The following is a 25,200-nucleotide window of genomic DNA, read 5'->3' as shown; positions in this document are numbered from 1 at the left end:
CCCTGACTTTGTACCACATGGAGAAAGTCCAGAGCAATGAGTGGGAGATAGTCCAAGTCCCTCTGGGCCAAGGGCTATCCTTCATGTCATCTCAAAACTATACACACATGCTCTACATTCCATGTATCTATTAGGGCATCAAAGTCCCAGACAGCATATCTTTAAATCATTGGATCCCAAAGGGAAACCAAAATTGCATGAGAAGGGAAAATACCACACTGTGGGAAAAATAACCATTTTTGTAAGTCTTTATTTTTTAGTTGCTCCTCCCATAGTAATGCACTGAAAGGCATAACAGTTTATATTGTACAAAGCATTGGAAGAAAGTACCTCAACTTGCCGATTATTTCAAAATGAGATTACAAACAAAAAGAAAACAAATCTGGTTCCTCGATAAAGGGCAAAATAACTGAATACAGTCTGTTATTTACGTCTCTCTTTTAACATAAGGTCTGGAACACTTCATTTTACAAATAGGATTAACATGAACATAACAACGCACAAGCTTGCAGACAACCAGCATAAAATATGGGGTACAGTTTTTAATCAGGAGAATCATGCTTTCATGAAAGAAATTATAATCGTTTATACAATTGAATCAATTTCAGTATTACAAAAACTAAGTTGCATCTATTCGTATTTAGCTCATTAAGAAGGAAAACAAAACAACAACAAAAAAAGGAATGTTAAGAAAAGCCAAACACCATTTGGCACTCCCATACACAGGTCGAGTCACCTTGGTCCTTGAAATTCAAAAAGGGGTGTGCCTCGGACGTCAGAAAGTAGTGGCTGACTGGAACAGTGCTATTTTAATCAACAAACAATAGTTTGCCAACAAATAAATACATGATACACGCAACACACACAAAAAATTAAACATTAAAAAACAGTGACATGATTGTCTAAAATTAAGATGTTATTACAAGGATTTGGCAAACCTTCTATTAGCGTAGTGGTACAGCGGTACTGGTGATGAACAGGTTACTTCACTGACTTAACCTCTTTGAGCATTGAACATCCATAGTTTACAATATACACATACCCTTGTTCCCTCGTTTTAAACAATGTACTTAAAGAAGGCAAAAGTTAATGGGAAAAAAATACTCCCTGTTATCAGTTTCTATAATAATCAAGTGTGCATTTCATCCAACTACTTCTGTCTTCGAAGGGTTAAATTACATAAAACTTTAACAAAGCAAGAAAATTAAATCTGTAATTAAAAGCAACTGTTCCCAATCATGTGTCAGGTGATCTTGTACAAAAAAGAATTCAGTTTCTATGGAGTGTTCATTCGTATCAATGCTGCCATCTTAACTACTCCTCTCACCCACCCACTCCCAGGGGCAAGGTGAACGGGAAGACGCCTTCTGCCCAGCAAGTTTTTCATTTTTATTGAATCATTTTAAGTCGCATCGATCCTCCAGAAGTCAGCAGCTGCCTTTGCTGTGCAAAACAAAATATCGAGAATAAATAGTTTCTTTTTCTTTCTTTCTTTTTTTTTTTTTTTTTAATCATTCAGTTTAAGGTCCCCAGACTTTACATGAGTGACCCTTCAGGTTTATAAGGCATTCTGCTCAGCAGTCTTTTAAATAGTCCTATGTGAAAAAGCCATGCTACCGTTGGACTTGGTCCCATTCTGGTCGACCTTGGGAATGTCATACGTGGCTTATGGACTGGATAGCACTGGATTCCGCCGCAGCCCTGGCCATACTGTGCCACACGTTGGAAGAATTGTGGGATGAAGAATGGAGGGACTCCTTGTCGGACAATGACAACATCATAGCATATGCCTGAGGTAAAAAGGAGAGACTCGGTAAATGGCATTTGAAAAACATCACTTTTTGTTCGAAGGATATCTTTGGTGAATGTTACAAAGAGAAGGGACCCTGAGAAGGAGCATCCCTCATGGGTGTGTTTGGAAGAGTGTGGGACATTTTCTTGTGTTATAATGACATGGAGTTACTGCTGGCCTTCATGGCCTCGGGGCCACAAAAGTGACACAATCTGCAGAACAAAAAAATTAATGACCCAACCTCGAGAATGACAACAGTGCCCCCATTAAGAAATAGGAGTCACCCCCCCTCCCCGACCATAACTATAATAACCATCCATCCACTGTTTATGTACATGTTCAACTCACCCAAAATATTACTGAATGCTTACAACTGAAACTGCAAATACAAATAAGAGACAGGCCTGCCTTGACAGTACTGTGGTCCAGAGGAAACAGTCCCACGGACTCCTGCACTGGATAATTGAGAGCCCTGAAGATGAAATGACTCACCCAAGGTCACTCACCTAGAGGGTAGGAGGCATAAGTAAAACTTATTTCTGCCCAGCTTTAAATGCTTTGTGTACTTCCCCTCCACGCTTGAAGTATTCAATGCTGACACTCAAAGACCTTGAAAGTCGAGGTAAATCAAGTCGGTTCTACCAAAAAATGAAACAAAGCACAAGACCCAACAAAGTTCTAACCCCTGTGCTCCAGTATCTGCCAGCAGAAGGTGCACAGGGGTGCTCTGTGGAGAAGTGCTCTTTCTTCCTTATTATCACGTCAAAGTCTAAATAACTGTTCAGAGACTCTCCCCATTTGCTGCCAAGTAAAATTTTCAAATGAAATGTTTGGTCTTGACTTAGTAGTGAACTTTTCACTGTTGATTTGTTGGTCTCATCCACTGCTAAACTTGCTTGTCAAAATGCTGCTGAAGAGGAATCATTAAAATCCTGCCAAAGACATTCCACCGTCGGTAAACAAAGACAAAATGCCTCCGTTGTTAAGCAGAATTTCATCTCTGGGAGTCGTGCTGAGACATGTGGCCGGTCTGTGGTTTCTTCCGTAATCATGGCATTCAGTTAGAAAATCTGCTCTCGCAGACTGATTTTGATTTGCTGGGTCATTGCTCTCAATGTACACATTTGACTTTTATGTATGCTATTTGCCTTCTGGACCTCCACAAAATCTCAGCAGACATGTTACAAATATTTCTTAAGCATCTACTCTATGCCAGGCACTGTGCTAGGTCCCAGGGAATCAAGAATAAATAACATAGAGTCTTTGTCCTCTGTAGGGTTTAAAGTATGGGGGAAGTGAGCATTGAACTTTATTCCAATTAAATACCCACATTTAGAGATCAAGATGAACACTATTCTGAAATGGTTTTAACAAAACTCATTCTTTTTTTAAAAAACTCATTCTGATATGTGGAAAAATAAAAGGGATTACAAGAAAAAAAAATTGAAATCCTGAGTTTTTTTTGATTTTTTTAAATTTACTTTTGCCTGCGTTGGGTCTTCATTGCGGCGCACAGGCTTTCTCTAGTCGCGGCGAGCAGGGCCTACTCTTCCTTGTGGTGTGCGGGCTTCTCATTGTGGTGGCCTCTCTTGTTGCGGAGCGCGGGCTCTAGGCGCGTGAGCTTCAGTAGCTGTGGCTGGCGGGCTTAATTGCTCTGAGGATTGTGGGATCTTCCCAGACCAGGGCTTGAACCCGTGTCCCCTACATTGGCAGGAGGATTCTTAACCAGTGTGCCACCAGGGAAGTCCTGAAATCCTGAGTTTTAATCCTGGCTTTTAACCTGCCTCTATTTAGCTAGCTGCGTGACCTTGGGCAACTTGCTTAATCTTTCAGGGTTACTTCCCTCATATGAGATGTGGATAATAATAACAAAAACTTAGCTCCAATGGTTGTGGAGGAACCACAAGTACTTACTTACATAAAGTGCTTAGCTTAGTGTTCCTGATGTAAATAGTACCTGTTATCATGAAACTAATTTTTGTAGGATAGGATTTTTCAGGGAAAACTCTATACAGAAGGCAGCCACTGTTGTATTGGTCAACTATTTTGGATTCAATCACTATAAAAATCACAGAGTAAATATATGAGTTGTGAGTAAAGCATATGAATCTATTCAGGTTCTAGAAAATGATAAATATGGAATGTCTGCCTTTTGGTAATCAAAGGAAATAAACATTTTCATGCACAAGGATCAGGGCTGAGCACATAACTGACAGTTAATGACAACTGAATGAATGAATAAAGTCTCATGAAACAAAGTCAGTTTGCAAAAAGGCACGACCATCTTCAGATTGATATATATATATGACATTATCAAGTAATAATAAAAATATGAGCTAAAATTGCAAAATGCAAGTATTTCTTGTGAAGGTAATTGTTAGCCCAGCTGGGCCGGGACTTTATATATCAAAATGCTGGTACTGAAATACATCATTTCCATTATCTTTAAGTTCCCAGGACCCTTTGCTTTCACAGTTTCAGGAATTTTTAGGTATTGTGCCTTATAATGTCATAATTTGGGGTGGATTAATTAAAAGAAATTTTAGAAAAAGAAAGAAAAGCTGGCTCCCCCAGTTTCTCTGATCCACTAGCAAGGAAGAATGGGAAATCAAGAGTTAAAAAAATATATTAGACACTTCTTACGGCTGTCTCCACATGAAAATGAGATGTCTTCTCTGGCTGGTTTACTTTTAATGTTAGAAAATGAAAAATTCATTTTTATCCTCATTCAATGATAGAGCAGGAAGGGATATTAGACATCTTCTCCACTCACCCCACTTTACAATGAGGAAATGATACCCATAGTTGTGAAGTGATGTTCTCAAGCTCATGCAGCTAGGCAACTCCAGAGTTGAGGCTGGGTGCTTTCACTTCAATTCAGAAAGAACATTTATGTTGCCTATTACCATACATGATATCTTAAGACTTTTTATTGACTTTACTGATATTTTCAAATTTGTATTATCCCACTGGAATGTTTTCCCCACTTTAGTTGCGATATGAGCACATTTGCTGTTAAGACCAGTGCAAAACATCTCATCCAAATAAGAAATTTCCAAATGTAGGAGTTAATATGGTCACATGGTTTGATATGTCAGGCCACCGTTAAAATGAACTCTGGATCAAACAGTTAGACCAAAGTGACCAACAGATATAACAACAGAAAGTTTCTTTTTTCTTTCTAAAGAAAGAAATGGACCTGAATAAACAACCTGGTTGAGTGCAGATGTCAAGTAGAAAGGACTGACTTCCCTTTTTTGTGAAAAAAGAACTGAGGCTATGTTCACTGGTAGTTATAGATCCTTAAATGGATTTATTTTGGTTACCATAGTGCTGATAGATTGCTATAGATCTCAATGAACTTGGGTACCACTCATTCATTCATTCATTCATTCATTCAATAAAAATCGATAGGGTTTATTTCCAGGTTTGCCATTAAGTTGCTACAGACTTTTGGCAATTCATTTCATCTCTGACCCTCTGTTTACTCCTAAATTCTATCATTAGATGACTTGTTTATTAATTATGTACAGTAAGAAACAAAAATAGAGGACAGAATTCACTTTCCAACAATCTCAAAATGCAATTAGGTTGACAAAAATTATAGACACAAAGCATTAGAAAATAATTCTGAAGTAATATACAAATAGGTGCAAGCAAACATTATGGACCATCTATACAAAGGCAATGTAATTGCAAAGGAAAGGGAAGATTATTGGAGGTCAGGGTTTGACACAGAAATTTCTGTGCAGAATCCAGTCATATTAATTGCTGTAGGGGTTGACTGTTTTGGATTCGGTCATAGACAAAGATTTGAACGTTTTGAGTAAAGCACCTGAGCCTGCTCAGATTCTAGAACATTGCAAAAAGTATCTGCCTTTGGTGTCAAAGGCACAATGTCATCAGGATGCTATACTGCAGGAAAGTATGTACCTGTGATTTGGACTTTCTGTGTAACGGCTGTTTAAGTTCCTCTGGCACATGGGAAGCACTGAAAGAAGACACCTCAGCTTCAGTATATTGATTATCTTCCATTTTCCTCATTTTGAGGCTATCTGTGAAGTGCCTTATATGATCTAGAGCAGAAAGTCCAGTTTTATATTCTTCCTCTTTATACCTAAAATGAACCAATGGGAAAGCACAGAGGTTTTTTTTTTTCTTTTTCAGTTTGATATCCAACCAAATCACTTTTCATTTGAGTCTATACACTTGTCAGACATATTATATTTGCAGTAGAAAGTAGCCTGCATCAATTCTTGGGTTCTCTAAAAAGCTTACAAATATTCTATCTTATAAATATATTTCTTTTCAGATTTTTCATGACTAAAGCAAGAGTATATTTGAGATAAAGAATTAAAGTCAATGACATGGGAAGTCAGCAGTGCAGTGGAGACAGAATTCATATGTTTATAATTTCCATTTAAAATAAAGCCAGTTACGATTATACTCGTTTGGCACCAATTATCCATATGAAAATATAATATTCCCATCAATTTAACTATTGGGCTAATTTTTTCCACTTAAATATCTATCATCTATATAGATTCCAAATATATCAAGTAAGGTGAAATTTATCTCAATGATACTTGAATAATAACACACCAGATAAATTGAATAAATTAGATAATGTTGAAATCTCTATTTTTCTTTGAGTAGAAATAGGTAGAGTCTAAATAAGTGATTGTGTACTTGTGTAGCTTTCATTTACCCTTCCTTCCTCAGGTTAATCAGAGTTCCACAAATACTGATGTATTCTTATGCTTGTGGATTATGTTGATGGCCACTTTGTTTCCATCTTTTAAAAATTAATCCACTGTGTATGCCTTGCTAATTCAAGTTTAGTTTTTATAATTTATTGTTCGCAAATTGCTTATCACCTGGAATAGTGCACTAATGGAAGAACAGAGCAGCAGGAATTGTAACCCTATGTGGATCTACTCTTGCTTCTCACCTCATTGGGGACGTCTTGCAACTCATCTCCAGGGTGCTGGTGTCTTCATAGTCATCCTCATGGTTTCCTTCATGTAAATTACTTGTCCCTGGTTCCTTTCCTGTTTTCCCAGTAATATCATTGTCTTCATCCTCCTCATCTAACAACACCTCGTCTTCCACCTCTTCATCATCCAGTAAGTCTGAATTTTGACTGGTCACCAAAGCCTTTTCATCTTTAAAGTGACTGCCATTCATTCTTTCAAAAGCATAAAAAAGAAAGAGGTTCAATTACTGGTATCATTTTTAAACATGCAGTTAGCTCTATTATCACGTCTTCCTAGCAACAATTTAATTTTCAACATTTCTAGAGCAAATTTTTTATTGTTTATGCTTTATGGCAACCATGGGAAAACAATGTAACCTCACAAATGAGAAAATGAAGAAAAAAAATAATTGTGTGATTATTCGGATTATAAATAGAGCCTCTGGTCGAACTGGGAAAACAATCTCAGTCTCCTATTTCTTATCAGGCCTTTGCTTGATAAATGATATTGTTATATAGGATATAAAAAGCACACAAAAGTTTTCTCTAAGTAAAGTTACCTAATTACCATATAAGTACGCACCATTTAAAAGAATAGATTTCTGGAAAACTCATACCCCTGAGCAACATTGCCAAAGCTTCAATACACATGTTTCAAGTGAATCTAAGAGTTCAAAGAAAATGTTAAAATAGCTGCCAAGGATTAACCAGTATTTGCTATTTCTAGGTGACATTGGTGGGCATATGGCACTTAAACACTCTACTGAGACTTGAAAGTGTTTGAGTGTTCATTTATTCGTACTTTGTTCAAATTATCCTGGATGATCTGAATGTAAAAAAATTCCTTGTTTCCCAGGATAACGTTGGGGTGGGAAATGATATAAAAATGTAATTGTACAAATATATTTTGAAGCTTACTTAGCAAATGTGTATAACATAATGATGCAAAAGAAGGCTATTATATTTAAAAAGTCATCTGTAATATTTTAGTCGGTGGTGGCAAGGATTGCAATATGTGATTCGAACGTTTAATTATAAAAAAAACCCTTAATAACAGAAGTCCCTGTTTAAAACTTTGAGGGCATTTATGAAACTAGGATAAGCTTTTCGGGCTTTAAAGTAAACATTAAAATATGTGTAACTTGAATTTAAGTTTCATTGTAAGATTTTAAAGTTGAAAGTGTTATAAAACAATTATAAATGTTTTGAATCTCTCCTCCTAACTTCCTCCTTTTAAAGATATATGATCAGGGAAGTTAAGGCACTTGCCCAAGTACAGAAAGCTTGAGAGAAATTAAATCATCCTAGGCATCCAGGTGTCCTGATTCCTGGGCCATTCAGAATCTTTCAATTTTGTCTCGCTCTTTTACCTATTTACTAATTCAGAAAACTTGCTGAGACTGCTAAATTATTGTTACAGTCATGTACAATTTTCACATTTAATGTAACTATTTTTGAGATTATGGAAAATCAGGTATCAGCGATAGACCCCCATCACTTTCCCACATTTAAAAAAATGAGTATAATTTAATACTTAGATTTCTCAGGGCAAAAAAACACATAAATAAAACAATTGTGGATGTGACAGATGCACACAGTAAAAATTCATTTGACCAGAAAAAGTCATATCATCATTAAGTTTTTTTATACAATCCGTCTCTTAACCTCTTTTATCAAAGAATGATGAAAACATGTTTTGCACAGACATAAATTATTAGTTTCCAGTTACACTGCCAACTTGCTAGCTTGAATGGATCGAAATTGTTGTTTTAAAGAAATGAAAGAAAAAGTAAAAGAACAAAAGAGTGCATGGATGAAAACCAAAAGTAACAAAGCCAACGTGATTAAGAAAACCTATTTGTTAATTATGCTTTCAAATGTGGCAATTTATGGGGGTTAAATTATTCATCAAAAGTAGTCTGATAGGAGTTGAGGGGAGAAAAGTTGGATGACTCAGTCTTCTTACTTCTATGCTGTTTAGACATGTTGAAGCCAGATGTTGCAGCTTTATGGTTCACAAACCTCCAGCTAAGGGCTCGAAATCTGAATAGGAGTCTCAGAACACAAATGGTGCTTTTTGTTCACTATTTCTTATTTGTATCATGTAACTATCATTAACAAAATGTCAAAATTATCAAAAGATCATGACTGTCTTTCTTACTTGTCCTTAGTACTTTGTACTTCTGATATCTGCCTCCTCACCTCTCTCTCTCTCTCTCTCTCTCTCTCACACACACACACACACACACGCATGAGCAAGCAGAGGGAAAGACATCCAACTGCACAAAGTTATAGTTTTATCAGACTTCTGAGAGGCTGGGAAGAGTCATGCAATAGCAGATATTCTCTCCTTGTTCCCGTAGAAACAATTTTATACAAGTTGAAGAACAGAGTGGTCATATATTTTTATGTTATCTTGGAAAATAATGTTTATTTGATACTTGCCTTAATGGAAAAAAGTACCTAGAACAATTAACTTTGACTTTTAATAGCATCAAAAACAGAAAACACTAACAATAACACTTGCATGATAAAAAGTCATGGAACTTTCATTAATTTCCTGTTACATTAAAAGGTACATTGCAGCATCCTAATTTAATAGGCCATTGGATAGCTATATTCAGAACAACATAGTTCTCAATATCAGATATTTAATTGTAACTTATAGATAAGAAAAATTAAACCCAGTAGTTTGGGTAAAATAATGTTTCATTTACATCACATAAAATGTAAAATACTAGATAAGTATTCATTATCATTATCAGCATCATTAAAAGTTTTTCTATATGAATTAAGCCATATGTGCTTGATGTTGATAATGACAAGAGGGAACCAGTGCACCTTAAAAACAAGGATGATTATACCCACCGAAACAAACATGCTAGAATTAAATGAGGTTGCACCTGAGAGCATATAAGGAAGGGATAGAATCTTATTCAGAAGTCGCAAACGTTTCTAAAAAGATATTTGGATGACATTCAATAAGCATTTTATATGTAAATATCTACAGTATGTATAAATATGTACAGATACATATACATACAGATATATATAGTCGTATAATATACATAATCATATACTCTCTGTATACATGATATATCATATGATCTATAATAGTAACCACTGTTAGCCAGTGATTCAACTGAACTCCTGTGGTGGCTTTCCCTTCTAGTTGGAAAGTTTTTTGTGTTTGTTTGTTTGTTTGTTTTGCGGGCCTCTCACTGTTGTGGCCTCTCCCATCGCGGAGCACAGGCTCCGGACGCGCAGGCTCAGCAGCCATGGCTCACGGGCCCAGCCGCTCCGCGGCATGTGGGATCTTCCCGGACCGGGGCACGAACCCGTGTCCCCTGCATCGACAGGCGGACTCTCAACCACTGCGCCACCAGGGAAGCCATAGTTGGAAAGTTTTGATAAAATACTCTAATTAGCTATCAAGAGAGGCAGAACAGAACGGTGGTAAAAGCCTGGGCTCTGGAACCACAGAGCCCAGCTGAATCCCATTTATTACTTAGGTGACCTTGGGCAAGTTATTTAACCTTCGATGTCTCCATTCCTGCACTGATAAAATTATAAAACAGTAGTCGCTATCTCATAGGGTTATTAGGGTAATTAAGTTAACTAATAATATAAAGTGCTTAGAAGACCATTTGGTATTTAATCTGCACTAAATAAATACCAGCCATTGGTGGCAGGAGTAAAGTAGTGTCACAAGAGTGAGCACTGCAAATGTATTTGAAAACGTTCATTTGTGAAATCATCGACTTTAAAGAGGAAAAAAACAAGCTTTACCTCTCTTCTGTGTTCCTGGGAGACTGGCTGCTATGGTTGCTATTACCGATGAAATTTCGAATTTCTGTGAAGTAAGCATCTTCCTTGTCATCGAGAATCGCACCTGTACTTTCCAGTTCAGAATGAGGCGACGATGTGGCCGTACCTGAGGGGAGAGAAAGCCTTTTGTGAAAAAGACTATTATTTATAGGGCAACTTATTCTGAATCTCATACCTTCTTCATTTGATCAGTGTTGTTTCCTAAAACAGGCTTTTTCAAATATTAATAATGATAACTTTAGGAGGTCAAGGTCTTCCCAATTTTACCACAGTACCCATGCCAGTGAGTAATGGGGACTATTTTGAACCGTTGAAATAGTGAGATACAGTCACCCAAAGATGCCGCTTCTCCCACTAGCTTCCTCCTTTTCCCACTGTGACATGGGAACATTTTAATTTGTAGAATGAGAATATGGGGTGAGGCAAATTATAGAGAGGTCTTACATACATTCTGCAGAAGAAACTGTATACCTGGTTGCAGTCAATATGTATTTATTGCCCCTGTGCTAAAGTATGTTATCAAATAAAGACTGAACACATGCTGGAAATACTGCATTTTGATTTGGTGGATTAAGCCGTGGGTAGACTCAGGACACACCAGTCGAGAGACAGTTGTGGTATAGTATTAAGAGGACAATATTGAGTCTGTGGATTACAGAATGATTGTCAGCTTCCTTACCTATAAAATTAGAATCAAAATACCTGTATCACAGATTATTCCAAAGTTTCCATAAATTTACAAATTATAAACACTTTATAACATGTGGTCAAACTTTATACTAACATTTGCTTCATGCTGTTTAGCGTGCCCACAAAATATCTACAGTATAATAGTTCATCACAATAGTCTAGATGACAAAAACAAGAGGTTAGAACACCCCTCAGCTTAACAAAGTTATAACCTGGACCAACAAACAAGTATTCAAATTTGACACATTAAATCTTTAACTTACTTATTTTCTGAAATAATTTTGACTAGAAAAATTATAGTGGTATACTGTAAGAAAGTGTAGCCACTTTTGTGTATTGGATTAGACTTCTGCCTCTAAAATCCAATATTTTAAAACAATGATCATTAGATTTTTGGCTTTAAGGGAAACGAACAGTATATAGTTCATTCAAAATCATAAGCAATGTTCCTGTACAATAGAGGATGGATTAATAATAAAATAATTTCCTTCAGTAAAGATTACTACTTTGTATAAACCCAACTTTTCTCTGTTCTTAAAATCCTTTTCAGGAGCTGCGTGCACAACCCCTCTCCTCACTTCTAAGTCATTTGCTTAATTCTCTAGAAACAAATTATGGCTACATAAGTTGGTTTCACACACATATGCCAGCTGCTAAACATTCGTTAATGGTTTATTATCTAAGTATTAGAAGCCAAAGGCAAGAAAACCTACCATGTCTTCTGCTAACTATGCGCTGGTACGTCTGGATTAAGGGAAGTCTAGTTTTTTGCCACTTTTAACTTAATTCTACATTGGAATTTGTGACCAAAACCACACACCACTATCATTTGCTACGGGCTACTCTGATCATGTTGACAGTCTTCTATCACTCATCTCTAAACAAGGTCCCCTGGAGAGGTCCTCTGAACTGCAGGCCTTCTGCAAAAGCAGCCATGGTTTCTAGGTTAATACTCAGAGCGTGGTATTCTGGGGCTCCACTGTGGTCATCCTGCCAGGCTGGGGGCCACATTCCGTGCCAATAGATGGAAATATTGTTCTCTGCAATTTAGGAAATCTTGGTTCATCAGTCTCCGGTGAGTTCGGGTCATGGTTCTCTTTGCTTGAGATTGCCCACTGAGATGGATCCAGGAGAAAATAAAATCATCCAAATAAAGCTCTGAGTTGTATATTATTCAACGATCACATCATTCACTTCATTCAAAAATCTCAAGGGAAACGTGCTGCAAATTTGCACAACAGGATCTGATTCTCGTGTCAAAGTGGAACAAAAGAATGATCACAGCTGTCTTTTAAAATAAGAAAAATAAGCTACCGTCTCCTCCTCAAAACACAATTGATGACCTACCAGACATGTTCCCATTCTCGTGCTTCTTTAGATGTCTGTCTAAGTTGGTTTGTTGACCAAAACACCTATCACATAAGTGACACTTAAAGGGCTTCTCCTTATTGTGGATGTTGCGAACATGCCGCTGCAGGTTAGAAGATATGCTGAATGACCTGTCACAGTACTTGCATCTGAAAAACAAACACAGAACAAATATTCACAAGCAAATCAAAAGATATTTCTCAAGACAAGCAAACCAGATCTCCAAAATTATCACCCATAAAACAACACTGTAGAGAAGATTACTATCCACACAGCCAAAATTTCAATTCCAATAAATAGACTTTGATTGCATTAAAGATTTTCATGACTTCATAAAAAACCATAATAAAATACTTCATAAAACACCATAATAAAATCACAAGTTTATGAAGGTAATCAGTTCTAATACTTCAAGTAAAGCTCACGAAATTAAAAACATCAAGAAATAGTAGTTTTGTTTTATCTTCTGCTTAGGACAATACAATTAAATCTTCTGTAAACAAACATGAAACAGATTCACATATTGTTCAAACAAAGTAAAAAGATCATTTTTTAATTCAAAACTTCTGAGCCTGATTAAATACTTTCTTAGTAAATTCACTTTCTCAATTGCTAATCCTGAAGGAGAAATTCTGTTATCTTCTCCAAAATAACAATAAAGGTTCCAAACTCTTAAAACTGGGGCAATGTAATAGTTTAGTCTGATAGCAAAGATACTGATTTTCATAATCTATAGTTATTAGGGCCCCCCAAAGCCTTTATTGTGTTAACGTTTAAACCATCACAAAAGAAAGAGTACCACTAAATTCTCCTTTTCGGATAAAAACACAAGGTCTTTGCTAACCCTCCTCTCTCTGGATTCCTCCCAGTTTTCCACTTTTATTTTTCCTAGAGTCTGTGGCAGTTCTGAACCAGGTCCGTTTTTTCAGGAAAGCACATATTATTGCCTGGCTAATTGTTTCTGCCTTCCATGATATTTAAGATAAAAATTCATAAATTACTGAAGTTCTCTTTCAGTCACAAAATAAAAATGTAACCTCCCACCCTCTCCCCTTCCCACCAGCTCTTATGGTGAGGAAGAAAAGTGATAACTGACAAGATTTTCTCCTCTGGCATTTTAAAGAGTGCATTGTCTGTTTATATGATTTTTTTTTGTACGTGTGTTGCGTAAAAGGAAAAATCAACTTTCTTTAGATAACTTTCAAGTGAAAATTTCTAAATTAGCAGCCAAAAAATCTGAAACTCATTCTTCCATGTGTGAAGGGCCCTTCTCCCACTTCTGAATGCAGGCTCAGCAGTTCGAGGGACTCTACATCAGAAACTACCTCACTCCATTCAAAGTGTTTGGGCTTTATGGCTGTCTCTACATGATGCCAGATGTCTAGTTAGTTTAGTGGGGAAATAAATCTGTTAAACTAGTTACTTTGTCATAGTATCAGTAAACCAACTCAAGGCCTGATTTAATTTCCCTCCTAAACAACCATTCTGGCATCAGGAGGTTCCTCAAATTTAAATTAATAATATTAATTTTAAAATGGGTAAAATCCCACATTGATAGTAGTTGTAATATTTAAGCCTCTGCTTTTGAAAATATATATATATGGATATATATGGACTCTTGGCTTTCTTTGAACTTCCAAGGCCCACTGCAATGAGGACCATCATACAGTTAGCACAGTTGTGTTGTCCTAAGCAGAATAACCTAGGAAACACTGATAGAGAAAATTTACACTCCCATCAAACTTTTTAGAAAAAGTTTCACTCAAAATATTTTCTGCACATATCATGAGGAAGAGAGATTTTGTCTTTGACATGCTTCCAACTGTCTGCTTATAGGCACAGAAGCTGTAAATCCAATAAATATCATCCACTCTAATATAATCAGTCAATAAGGAAGTTTTAACCAAAAACCATCTGTTACTTTGTATCTTTCCTCTGCTAATATCTTGGCCAAATGTCTGAGTGCTCCTAAATAATAATCATTCCATTCTATTCCAGTAAATTAGTTGGTGGCCAAGAAACAGCTCAATTCAGAGCCTAAGTTTCAGAAATTCTAAAGAGGAGTACATAACACACTCGTGAGCATACACGATTAAGCTTTCCTGGTTACTGGATGTAAACACAGGGGTCAAGGGAGCCTTTCAGATCATGGTATGAGATTAAAAACGCTGACTTGAGAGTTCCAGAACTGGGTTTTAATTTTGGGTCTATTAATACCAGACTTTACAGAAGGCAATTAGCATCTGTGGATCTAAATTTTTTTACTTATAAAACAGAAGAGCTGGACAAATAACTGTTTAAGGTCTTCAGCTATGAAAAATTCTGGTTTGCATTTTTAAAAATATACGTACAATAATAGCACCATTTACAGGGTAGAATGAAACCACTGAATTCAGGTACAAAAAAAGAGTAAAATGAGCATGGTATTATAGTTGCATACCAGACCCTTGGCCATAACAAAATGTAAGTGTGGAAATCTTTCCTCCACTTAAGCAGAATTCCTTGGATATGACATTTTCTCAAAAAAGGGAAATCATCTAACACTTCCCATTTTTATATCTCTCTGAGACCTACTATATCAAGCACATTCTATCACATATAAATATCACTTATGATTAGCGATTTATAAAACATGTAGGAAAGCAAAGAATTTAAGAAAATACTTTATTATTTTCTGAGTTTAAGTCCCTCCAGTTTTCTCCTAAAATTTCTCCTAAAATTTGAACAATCTTCAAATGAACATTGGTCTGCCCATTTTCTTATCCTCGTATGTAAAAAAGTCTTTGAAAGCTTTATTTTAATGACAAAAACATTCAGACAAAAATAAGTTTACACATATGCAATGCATAAGAGTTTCAAAGCAAAATAAAATTACAATATTACTTAAGGTAAATAACATTCATTCCTTAAAGAAATATTCATGAGTACCTAATACTGTGTGCAAGGCATTACACATTCAACAATGTAGGTGATATTTTAAAACTGGAATGGAGAATTGTGGTTAGTTTCATTTGTTAGTAAACAATAATATTAAAATTAAACACAGGTGCCATGTGTCATATGGCTAATTTTGACACTTAAGAGAATAAGCTAAGAAGCACTTGAGAAATTGTTGACAGAATTGCTCTCTTCCTATAATATATTCTATTTTATCTGTTCTACCCCTAGCTCCCTTTTCTTCCTCCTCTCCAGGTTTAAAGTTTATTCTTTAAACCTCCTAATGGGACCTGTAGACATTGACTTAGCTGTACTGGGAAAACAAAGATATATCCGGGTTGTTAATTCCTAGCAGAGATTTAAGGCTTGGAAGAGGGAGGCTGCAAGATTATGATTATTGTCAATTAAAATGGCATGAATCACTGAGGAGAGAGAGCACTTAATTTTAAAAATGGCTGACAGTTCTTAAACGCTTATTCTATACTAGACACTGTTAGAACTTTTAAACTGAGATATAAGAAGATGATTCAAGAAATTAGGACTTTTCTAAATTTTAACCCCATCCATTAGTTACTTCTTCTTTGACTCAAACTTGAACAGACATACATTCAGACATTCACAAAAATAGCCTCTTTTAAAATTGTGGCAATGAGCCTACTTTATTACAATATTTATCAAGGTATTTAGTAAAAATCATTGTCAAACCTGTAAGGCTGCTCTCCTGTGTGGGTTCTCAAGTGCCGTGTTAGGTTCGCAGATCTTGGAAAAATCTTGCCACAGTATCTATTATGAAAAGATGTTTATAAGAGAAAGTCAGCACAATTGACTGTATTCCACTCAAGCTGCATAGAAGCCAGATGCTTATTCCTGAATTAATTAATCTTGCATGGAACTCACATGTCTTTGGTATTTAAAATTTGCAACAAAGCCATTCTACAGATATAAATAACTCTACAAATAAAGACTGCGTTATGAGATCCGGTTGAATTTGCTCATGCATAAGCAAGCAGTTTATGAAAACAGACTTGAGTTTTGATGACCCCCATGCTCCTCTTTTATTAACTCTGTGTCTTTACATTCACAAAACTGAACCAGACAAGGGGATTAAAAAATGACAAGAGCCTGTGATTCTGGGTTGATGTAAACAGATTTCAAATGTTTCAACTCATTTTACATGTTAGGCACAGTGACAACTCTCTGTACATTGAGTGGTATCAGATCAGACAAGATTCTAAGACCTCATCCATCAAGGTATGTTCCTATAAAAGCTTTTCTGGAAAGAAAGTGACACATTTACCAAACAGCAGATAAATTGATATGCCTGAGTCAGATGCCACAAATTTCTGAAGACAATTCAGAAATTGTAAGTATGATTTATTAAAAAAGAAAACAGAAACTAAAAAAGAGCTTTACTGTACTACTGATGAGTAACAAGAAACTTATTAACTAGTTTTCTTCACTTATCGACCTTATTTGTCCTTCATTAATAGCCTTATTCTTCAATGCCATGACAATTAATAAATATATGCTTGAGGACAGTAGTATTATACCTTTGGATGAAAATAATTAACTGTGAAAGAAAATTCATAAATATCAAAGTGAAACAAGTAGATAGCACTTGGACCATTTCCAACCTCATTTATCACAACCAAATGGCCTGTGTTAAAATTTTCATTTAATAATAATTTTTTAAACCATTATTTTTATATCCCACTAAATAAAGAGTACTTTGAAGTGTCTGAGATCTATCATGGTTGCTATTAATCATCCAATCAAGAATAATTTCCAAAACAAACAGCAGGGCCTTTTGAAATCAGAGGGGAGATTTTTGGAAAGCAGGCCATGATTAACTTTGCAGTTACCTGCAGGTATAGCGTTCCTTTCCTTTCCGCAGGAGGTTCTCTGGCAGGGCATTGGGAGGAGCTCTGAAGTTGAACATGGAGGGAACCGACTGTAGAAGTTCACTGGCCTCAGGTTTCAGGGCACTGAAGCTCTCCAACTTCTCCGCCATGTTTTCAATGGCTGACATCTGCAAGGCAAAAGCACAAGACCATGAAGGATGGGGCAGACATCCTTCCTTCTGTAATCATCTCTAGCAAACCAAGAACAGATTAATAAGAGGGAAGCATCAAATCTGCTGAACGCAAGGGGCTGTAGAAAGAGATTGTAGTGTCCAAATATTAAACAAATGAGAGAATTCACTGATCTTAAAGATAACAAAGGTAGAATCAAGCTTACAAAGTGCCAAGTGAACTTTTCCATAAGCCCTTAGTTAGACCATTTTGTAATAAGTTGATATACAATTGAGCAATGAAATACATGAGAGAGAATAAAACCGTTAGATTTTTTATTAAATTAAGAGACAGCATTAGTATCATGCTATCAACAATCACCAGGCCCACCTGTGAATGACTGCAGGAAGGAAGAAATTAATACATCCCCTCCAGAGGCTGACTGGAACCAGGAAATATTTGACTTTACTCCCTCCCTTTTTAGTATAAAAGAAGCTTGAATCTAACTCTGGCAAGATGGTTCTTTGGGACACAAGTCCACCATCTTCTCGGTCTGTGAGATTTCCAAATAAACAGTAAAAAAATAGTAAACTGGAAATTATAGCAAGAGATCCTGTATGCCTTGTCTAGGTAATAAAAACCATAGGAAGTAGGGAGACCCATGAAAAGAACTCACAGCATGAAAAACATCAGGTGTTCCAAAGTTATAGCTTTAGCCAAATGTATGTAATGCAGAAAGAAAAAATTAAATGTGTAAACAGTGCTTTGTGTTAAATTAATATCTGGATATACTAGAGTTTTAAGTGTGATTATGTACAAAGAATTTTGGTGAAATATTCATTTGTCCTGGACAAAGATTAAGTTGAAATGACAGTTCATGATATATTATCATAACTTCACATAACCTGTCATGGGCATTGTAAGTAAGACCAAACTCTTAGAGCAGTATTCTTGAAGAAAAACTATCCTGCCTGGTTCTTCCCCTCAAATAACCTAATTTATTTTGCTTATAATCTTCAAGTTTTTTGTCTACCTGCACACGTATTCGACAGAGTCATAAACAGAGGGTGGCATTTACATTCAAAGGCAGCTTGATCCTTACTGTCTATAGTTAGACAGACTCTCTCACCTTTCCTTCAACTCTCCCAAAATGTTGTTTCCCTCATGCTCACATTTTATTTGGAAGCTGCTTCCTACTGAATTTTTAAGAAGAAAAAGCAAACTCTTAGGCCATCTTGTAAAATCAACTCACCCATTGTTTATTTGGTTCTCAGGGCACTATGCCACTGGAGAACTCACAAAGCTGTTTAAAAGGTGTTTGTGTTCTGTATGCACTCTGAATGTTTCTCAAAAGGCTGGGGCAGTAGACCAGAAGACCCCATGCAAGGATTAAAAATGTTAGCAACTATACATTCAAGCAACTGATCAACCCAAGAAAAAGATTCTTTTGCTGATAAGATGGTAAGACAGAGTTGGAAGTCTAATTTATTACGAGTCCAGGTTAAAAATAAAAGGCAACACTTCATACTCAAAAAGAAAATTAACAAAATTTATACTCCGCAGACACACAACCGGACAGAATACCACTGACTTCTTAAGCTGGAGCAAAATCTTAACCGAATGGCCTAAACATGATTCTATTCTTACAAAGGGAATATTGTATGCTTGATTCTTCAAATGACTACTCATGTTGTAGTTAGCTTTCTTTCTTTTCCCTTTATCCTGGAGCCTGCCCTCTCATTTCATGCCCAGACTCCTAATGCTAGCTACAAATTGCAATGTACAGGGTACCACTGCCAATTTGCCAAGTGTCTTTCATCAAACACGGTGCAAAAAAAATCTCAGAGGAAAGTCAAGATACATTTACTTGTCAGACGACAAATGTGAACACACTGGGAGGCAGTAGGGGCTATAAGCTCAGGGGTTTGATTCATAATCACTCAGCTGCTAAAACATTCTCCACAGATGCAAGTGGACAGCACATTTGTCACTATGAAGGATTTTGACACATACTGATCACAGGGCAGAGATATAAAATGATGCTGCTGCTCAGAGAGGTTGAAGGAAACTCTGTCCCTGCTGAATATGGTCATTATACCCCTCTAACCAGAGCATTAGCATTTTCATATTACTTTGGATTTTATTTATTAAAAATCAATCCAGAAATATTTTATGATACTATTTTATTTGCATTTATTCCTTCTAATTGTTGCTTGCAGAAAATCATTTTGATATTCCACCCTCCATGGAATAAATTGTCTGAGTGAAAAATGACCTCTGGCCTTCAAGCTGATTAGCAGGGGTAAGGGGCATGATCGCATATATTTATTGGGAAAAATAGTAAGTGCATGGATGATGATTATAAATGTTTTATTTATGTACATTTAATATTTGAGTAAAGTTTCATTATCTAGTGGTTTTAAATCATTTGAGTGTCCGCCCTGCCGACACACGCAGATTCCTGGGGCAATACATCTTGTAGAAACACTTTCCTTTTATATGGAAAATAGCTTACTCATGACTATCATTATTCTCGGCTTTCATCTCCAGCACATATAAACTACAAGTCCTTCAAGTTATTTAAGAGCAATTGGCTGTTGAGAAATGTGTCTTGCTTTAGTAGCTGCTAATAGCTCCTTTTAAAGGAAGATCACTGTGATTACTTTACCTCAAACTGTTTCAATTTGGGAAAAGCATTAAGAAATAATAAAATATAGTATGGACTTGATGACTAAATAACAACATTCTTAAAGATAATAAGAAAAAGAATGGGGTTACCCAAGTGCCTCTCTTATAAGCCACCCCCCACCTTTGTCTTGGGGTGTCAAATGAAAAGAGGATTAAGTCAGAGTGGGGAAGGGGGGGAGAAGAAAGATGGGAAGTGAGCTGAGGGTAGCTATTAACACCACATATGCAGACACACACCCCCTCTCCACTTTCTTTCCAGCTAGCAACCACTGAAACAACATATAAGCCATCACTGAATCCTTCCTCTCAACTTCCAAAGATTTGCTCTCACAGCACTTGACATCAGCTGAAAAGAGTAAGTTTCCGCATTAGGACAGATAGAAGTGACTTAGATTGACATATAGACACTATTATGTATAAAATAGATTAATAAGAACCTACTGTATAGCACAGGGAACTCTACTCAATACTCTGTAATGAACTATATGGGAAAAGAATCTGAAAAAGAGTGGATATATGTATATGTATAACTGATTCACTTTGCTGTACACCTGAAACTAATACAGCATTATAAATCAACTAGACTCCAATAAAAATTTATTTTTTAAAAAAGTGACTTAGACGTCTGCTAGTTGGGGTAGTTTAGCCATTATGTGACCAACAATCAGCCCTGGTCCATATCTTGGATTAAGGTGTTGGATTAAGATGAGTTTTATCTAATGTATGGGTCCAAACCTCAACTTTCTCTAGCTATCTGGGCTGACTCATGTGATACTCCTCTTGGAATAACATGCATTTTGTAGAAGTGGTAAGTTTTGACATTCATTTTAAAGTCTGACTTGGTATTTTAAAAATCGAGATGAATTGGGATAAATGAAACAGAATCTAGCTAGATATACTTTTCAACTATGAAGAAACCAATGAAGGGGGAACAATGTGTACTACAATGAAGAGGATATTTGCTGAGAATGGGGGAAAAAAGGAGGAAAAATCACATCATATATTTTAAAAACGTATTGCCCTCTGTCCCATTAATGTCATAGGCTAATCTCCGATCAGTAAATGGCAGCTTTTTTCCTATGGAACAGTAATTTTTATTTACATATATTGTAGTTGTTGATGGTATCTGCAGCCAGATGTCTGGAAAAGGAAGTCATTTCACCCCCTTCCAGTCCCCAAGGGGCTATTAACTTTATACTGACGCAAACTAATATTTAGACACAATTCCCTAGCTCCTACCAAAAAATGTAGTTATCTCTCCTGTCAAATAAAGTTAGTATTTGTAAAAACATTTCAGCAGGCAAGATATCATCAACTGGGTCTGAAGCACTTAGCTTAACATTTTTTATCTGGCAGCCAATAATTGATGACATAAAGAAGTTTCTCATTAAAACTATTAAAGTGACGATCTGATTATACAAAATGATATATCCAATGGCACCATGAATTATGTGACCTAATGTTTCACAAATTAGATTACACATGGCTTTATCATAAAATAACTAACTTTTCATAAATAACTTATGATGGGAAAGTTTGTAGATTTGGTAGTTTTCTATATTTATTCACTTGATAATCTAGAGAAATCTTCAAATCATGGCCATTTGGGGGAGAAATACATATTCATATTTTATGGTTGTCTCATTCCATATATCACATTCTGCAGTCACGATTATAAAATTATAGGGTTTTTTAACTACTAAAAATTATAAACTTTAATATTTTACTACTTTCCACTAACATCTATATTTTATAGTACAAATATAAATTATTGCTTTGAAAAACCTATGATTCAAAGAATGGGAGTGTTTCCAAAGCATTGCAATGGCAGTTGCTATACCATTGTACTATCAGGAAAGGGTGTCTAACTTAAAATCTGAACTGGCTTTGTAAGTTGGTAGAAGCACTGGCCATTTGTGTAGGAGACAGCACCTTATGCTTGAAGCACCTAACAGCAAAGCTACTAGCAAGTAATACTCTACATTAGAAATAATGAGGACAATGATGTACGATATTCTAGACAGACCTTTGCCAGGAGAGGCAGACAAGAAACACTGGAAATATAAGCGAGGATAATGAAAGAACAACGCTGCCTACTGCACAACTTTGCCTAATAAGGAAGTTTCTGTCTCTCTACTCTTATACTTTTGAAATAAATGAACTTAATCCTTAAAAGTTGATAGGATGAGAAAAATCACAATTCATCACATATTCCACAGAAGAAATAAAATAGAAGAACTTCTGTTCTAAAAGGAAAACTAACATCAGATAGAGGAAATAGGTAACTGCCAAAGTGCTCTAACTTAAAATAATTTATATATAATTATATGGTGACTAAAGGAAAATTTAACTACATTCCAAGATTCTACCCATACTTCAGAATCAGTATAATTTTGAGTGAAGAGGAGAATGAAGGAGTAAAAGCACATACACTTAGAGGAGATTTTGTAATATATGTTATTTACATATATTTCCATGGACTCAAGGTTTGTTTGGTAGTGAAAACTAAATAAATAGTATTCTTTGTATCTTGAATAAAAAATAAAGTTTTCCCCTACTGATGTCAACTTACAACTGACTGTATCTGGAAACATTAAATGAAGGTTGAGGGGGAGGGATAAATTGGGAGATTGGGATTGACATATACACACTACTATATATAAAATAGGTAACTAATAAGAACCTACTGTATAGCACAGGAAACTGTATTCAGTATTCTGTAATGGCCTATATGGGAAAATAATCTTTAAAAAGCATGGATATATGTATATGTATAACTGATTCACTTTGCTGTACACTTGAAACTAACACAACATTGTAAATCAACTATACTCCAATAAAATTTTTTAAAACTTAAAAAAAAAAAAAGAAAGTTGAGGAAATGGGCCCAATGCTAAAGGATACATTCACTAGTCAGATAAAGATTTTTAAACATTTAGTCTTATGACTCCACATAGCCAGAACCAAGTTTTGCCCCGGGTTATATGAATGTGAATTCCAATGTCATCTTGTGTCTACACATAAGTTCAGGTTTTATCCTTTTGAAGGCTTCATCATAAGCATCTTTAACATGCTGGTCAGGCTCCCCCAAATAATGGTTGTTTCCACTTAGTGACCCATCTCGAAGTCCCTTTTAACAACATGCTCCCAAGTGCCCAGAAAGAGTTCTACATCAAGGTATAATTACATGGAATGGGGCAGATTTAGAGAATAAACTTCTTTCTGTAAACAATTTATAGCACACTAAATGCCCAATTATAACTGAAAGCATTCTGCAGCTTGACAAAGCTGGAAATCTATCTGCTAAAGCCATATCATTTTATGGAGAGGGCTCAGAATTCTTTGTCTGTATGGCAACTTATAAGTTGTTTTCCTTTTAATTCTACGTTATTTTAGTCAAAAATATAAGTAGGAAACTTACCCAAGTTCTCTGATCAGGCAGTTGGAACTGGGAGCAAAATTGAAACAAAAAACAAAAAATTACTTCTGTATCAGTATCTTTATTGCAATCTATCCTTTGAGAAATTAACATTTATACTAAGTAATTTTTGTTTATCATGTAACTATATCTTGAGCAAAAGCTTTGGAAGTGAAAATTAATAATTTTATAACACTGCTGAGTTTCCTCTATTTACCTAAATTAAATTTTAGAATCATGGTTATAAACCAGAATGTGCTTATTTCCAAGAAAGCTAAACACTACTTACTATCAAATCTTAAATAGCAAAGTAGATACTTCCTTTTTATTTGTTTTACTCACTGCAAAACAAGATTCCTAAATTTTACTTTAATAACTAAAAATTAAGCAATTTCCTGCAAAAAAGAGAGTCTCTTGCATTTTTACAATGTTAGTAACAAAGAAAATAAGATATTTACTCAAATGTGAATCACCGAGTAACAAAAAGGTAATGTCCTTGGAAAAAAACTGCTTGACTTCTACTAGGATGGGACTGAGACCATCAGTAGGCCAAACACCGAAGGATATCAATGAAAAGAATTACAAATGTCGAGTTATTTATGACAACTTATGACAAGAATCAATGGAGAAAACTTCAGTGAGTTAGAAGCACTATCAGAAAACACAAATGTTACATCTTTAAAAATATCATTTTGATTGGTTAAAGGGGATATATCTTGCTTTCTTAGATTATGGTATCTTTAATAAGGAAGATGCACAGTTTTTAATGATAAAAGGTTTATCACAGAAGAAATCTAACACAGGAAACACTTGTTGAAAGCAAGAAAGAAGATGAAAGGCAAAAGACTTAAGTGATTTTCACACCCATGTATAAATGATAACTTGGGAAAAGACCTTAGTCTTTTTCCCAGTTCCTTGGGATACAGTAGCAAGTAGACATTTTAAAGGAAGAAAATTCAAAAAACGAATGCATAAAGGACAGAAATGGAAGTAAAATAGAGTCTCTGTTGCAGATCAACACAAAGCCAAACATCTGAAAATGAAATACATAAATAACCAAAAATAATATTTAAACTATAGGAAAATCAAACAAAGGAATAATAGCCACTTTTATAACAGTATAATTGCCAAGTGATATCTATGGCAATTCAAATGAGCTATCGAAGTGAATGCAAAGTACCCAAAATGCAAAGTACCCAATGAAATGGACATTCCAAAGATCACATGGCAATATCATTTCCTCCATCTCACCTCCTGTGGCTGTCATCTTCTTTTCAAAATTATAATCTGAGACTCCACAAGTAATTTTCAACCACATATTCAGGAAGAACCTCTGTAGTGTTTATTTCACCCCTATATTAAACTAACTTATTTATAAGAGAAAAATATAAAGCTAAATAGTCCTCCAGTGGCCCGACAGAGCAAACATACTTCTTTAAGAACTGAACTGAGAGGAATTTAGACCCTAAGAATGATAAAACCATCATTTACC

At 35.6% G+C, this 25,200-nt stretch overlaps 1 protein-coding gene across 8 annotated transcripts in view; it reads right to left on the bottom strand.

Annotated features, from left to right (window-relative positions):
* Positions 1-230: 230 nt before the first annotated feature.
* LOC309806369 (histone-lysine N-methyltransferase MECOM) overlaps positions 231-25,200 on the bottom strand; it is a 168,319-nt gene continuing 143,349 nt past the window's right edge. For 4 of the 8 annotated variants that reach the window (XM_082625161.1, XM_082625163.1, XM_082625162.1 and 1 more), the window contains exons 9-16: positions 23,712-23,738; positions 17,453-17,619; positions 16,296-16,373; positions 12,633-12,802; positions 10,557-10,701; positions 6,744-6,980; positions 5,726-5,909; positions 231-1,790 (exon numbers count right to left, since the gene is read on the bottom strand). In XM_082625161.1, coding sequence (XP_082481287.1) covers positions 1,656-1,790; positions 5,726-5,909; positions 6,744-6,980; positions 10,557-10,701; positions 12,633-12,802; positions 16,296-16,373; positions 17,453-17,619; positions 23,712-23,738 — 1,143 coding nt within the window. In that variant the 3' untranslated portion in view covers positions 231-1,655. The remainder of the gene's footprint in view (positions 1,791-5,725; positions 5,910-6,743; positions 6,981-10,556; positions 10,702-12,632; positions 12,803-16,295; positions 16,374-17,452; positions 17,620-23,711; positions 23,739-25,200) is intronic. The other 4 variants (XM_082625164.1, XM_082625165.1, XM_082625168.1 and 1 more) reach the window with 2 other exon arrangements.

The sequence above is a fragment of the Mesoplodon mirus genome, assembly GCF_964341445.2.
Source record: "Mesoplodon mirus genome assembly, chromosome: 6".
In the NCBI taxonomy this organism is placed as follows: domain Eukaryota; kingdom Metazoa; phylum Chordata; class Mammalia; order Artiodactyla; family Ziphiidae; genus Mesoplodon; species Mesoplodon mirus.
The sequence above is the reverse complement of the archived record's forward strand: the minus strand, read 5'-3'. Positions and strand labels throughout refer to the sequence as shown.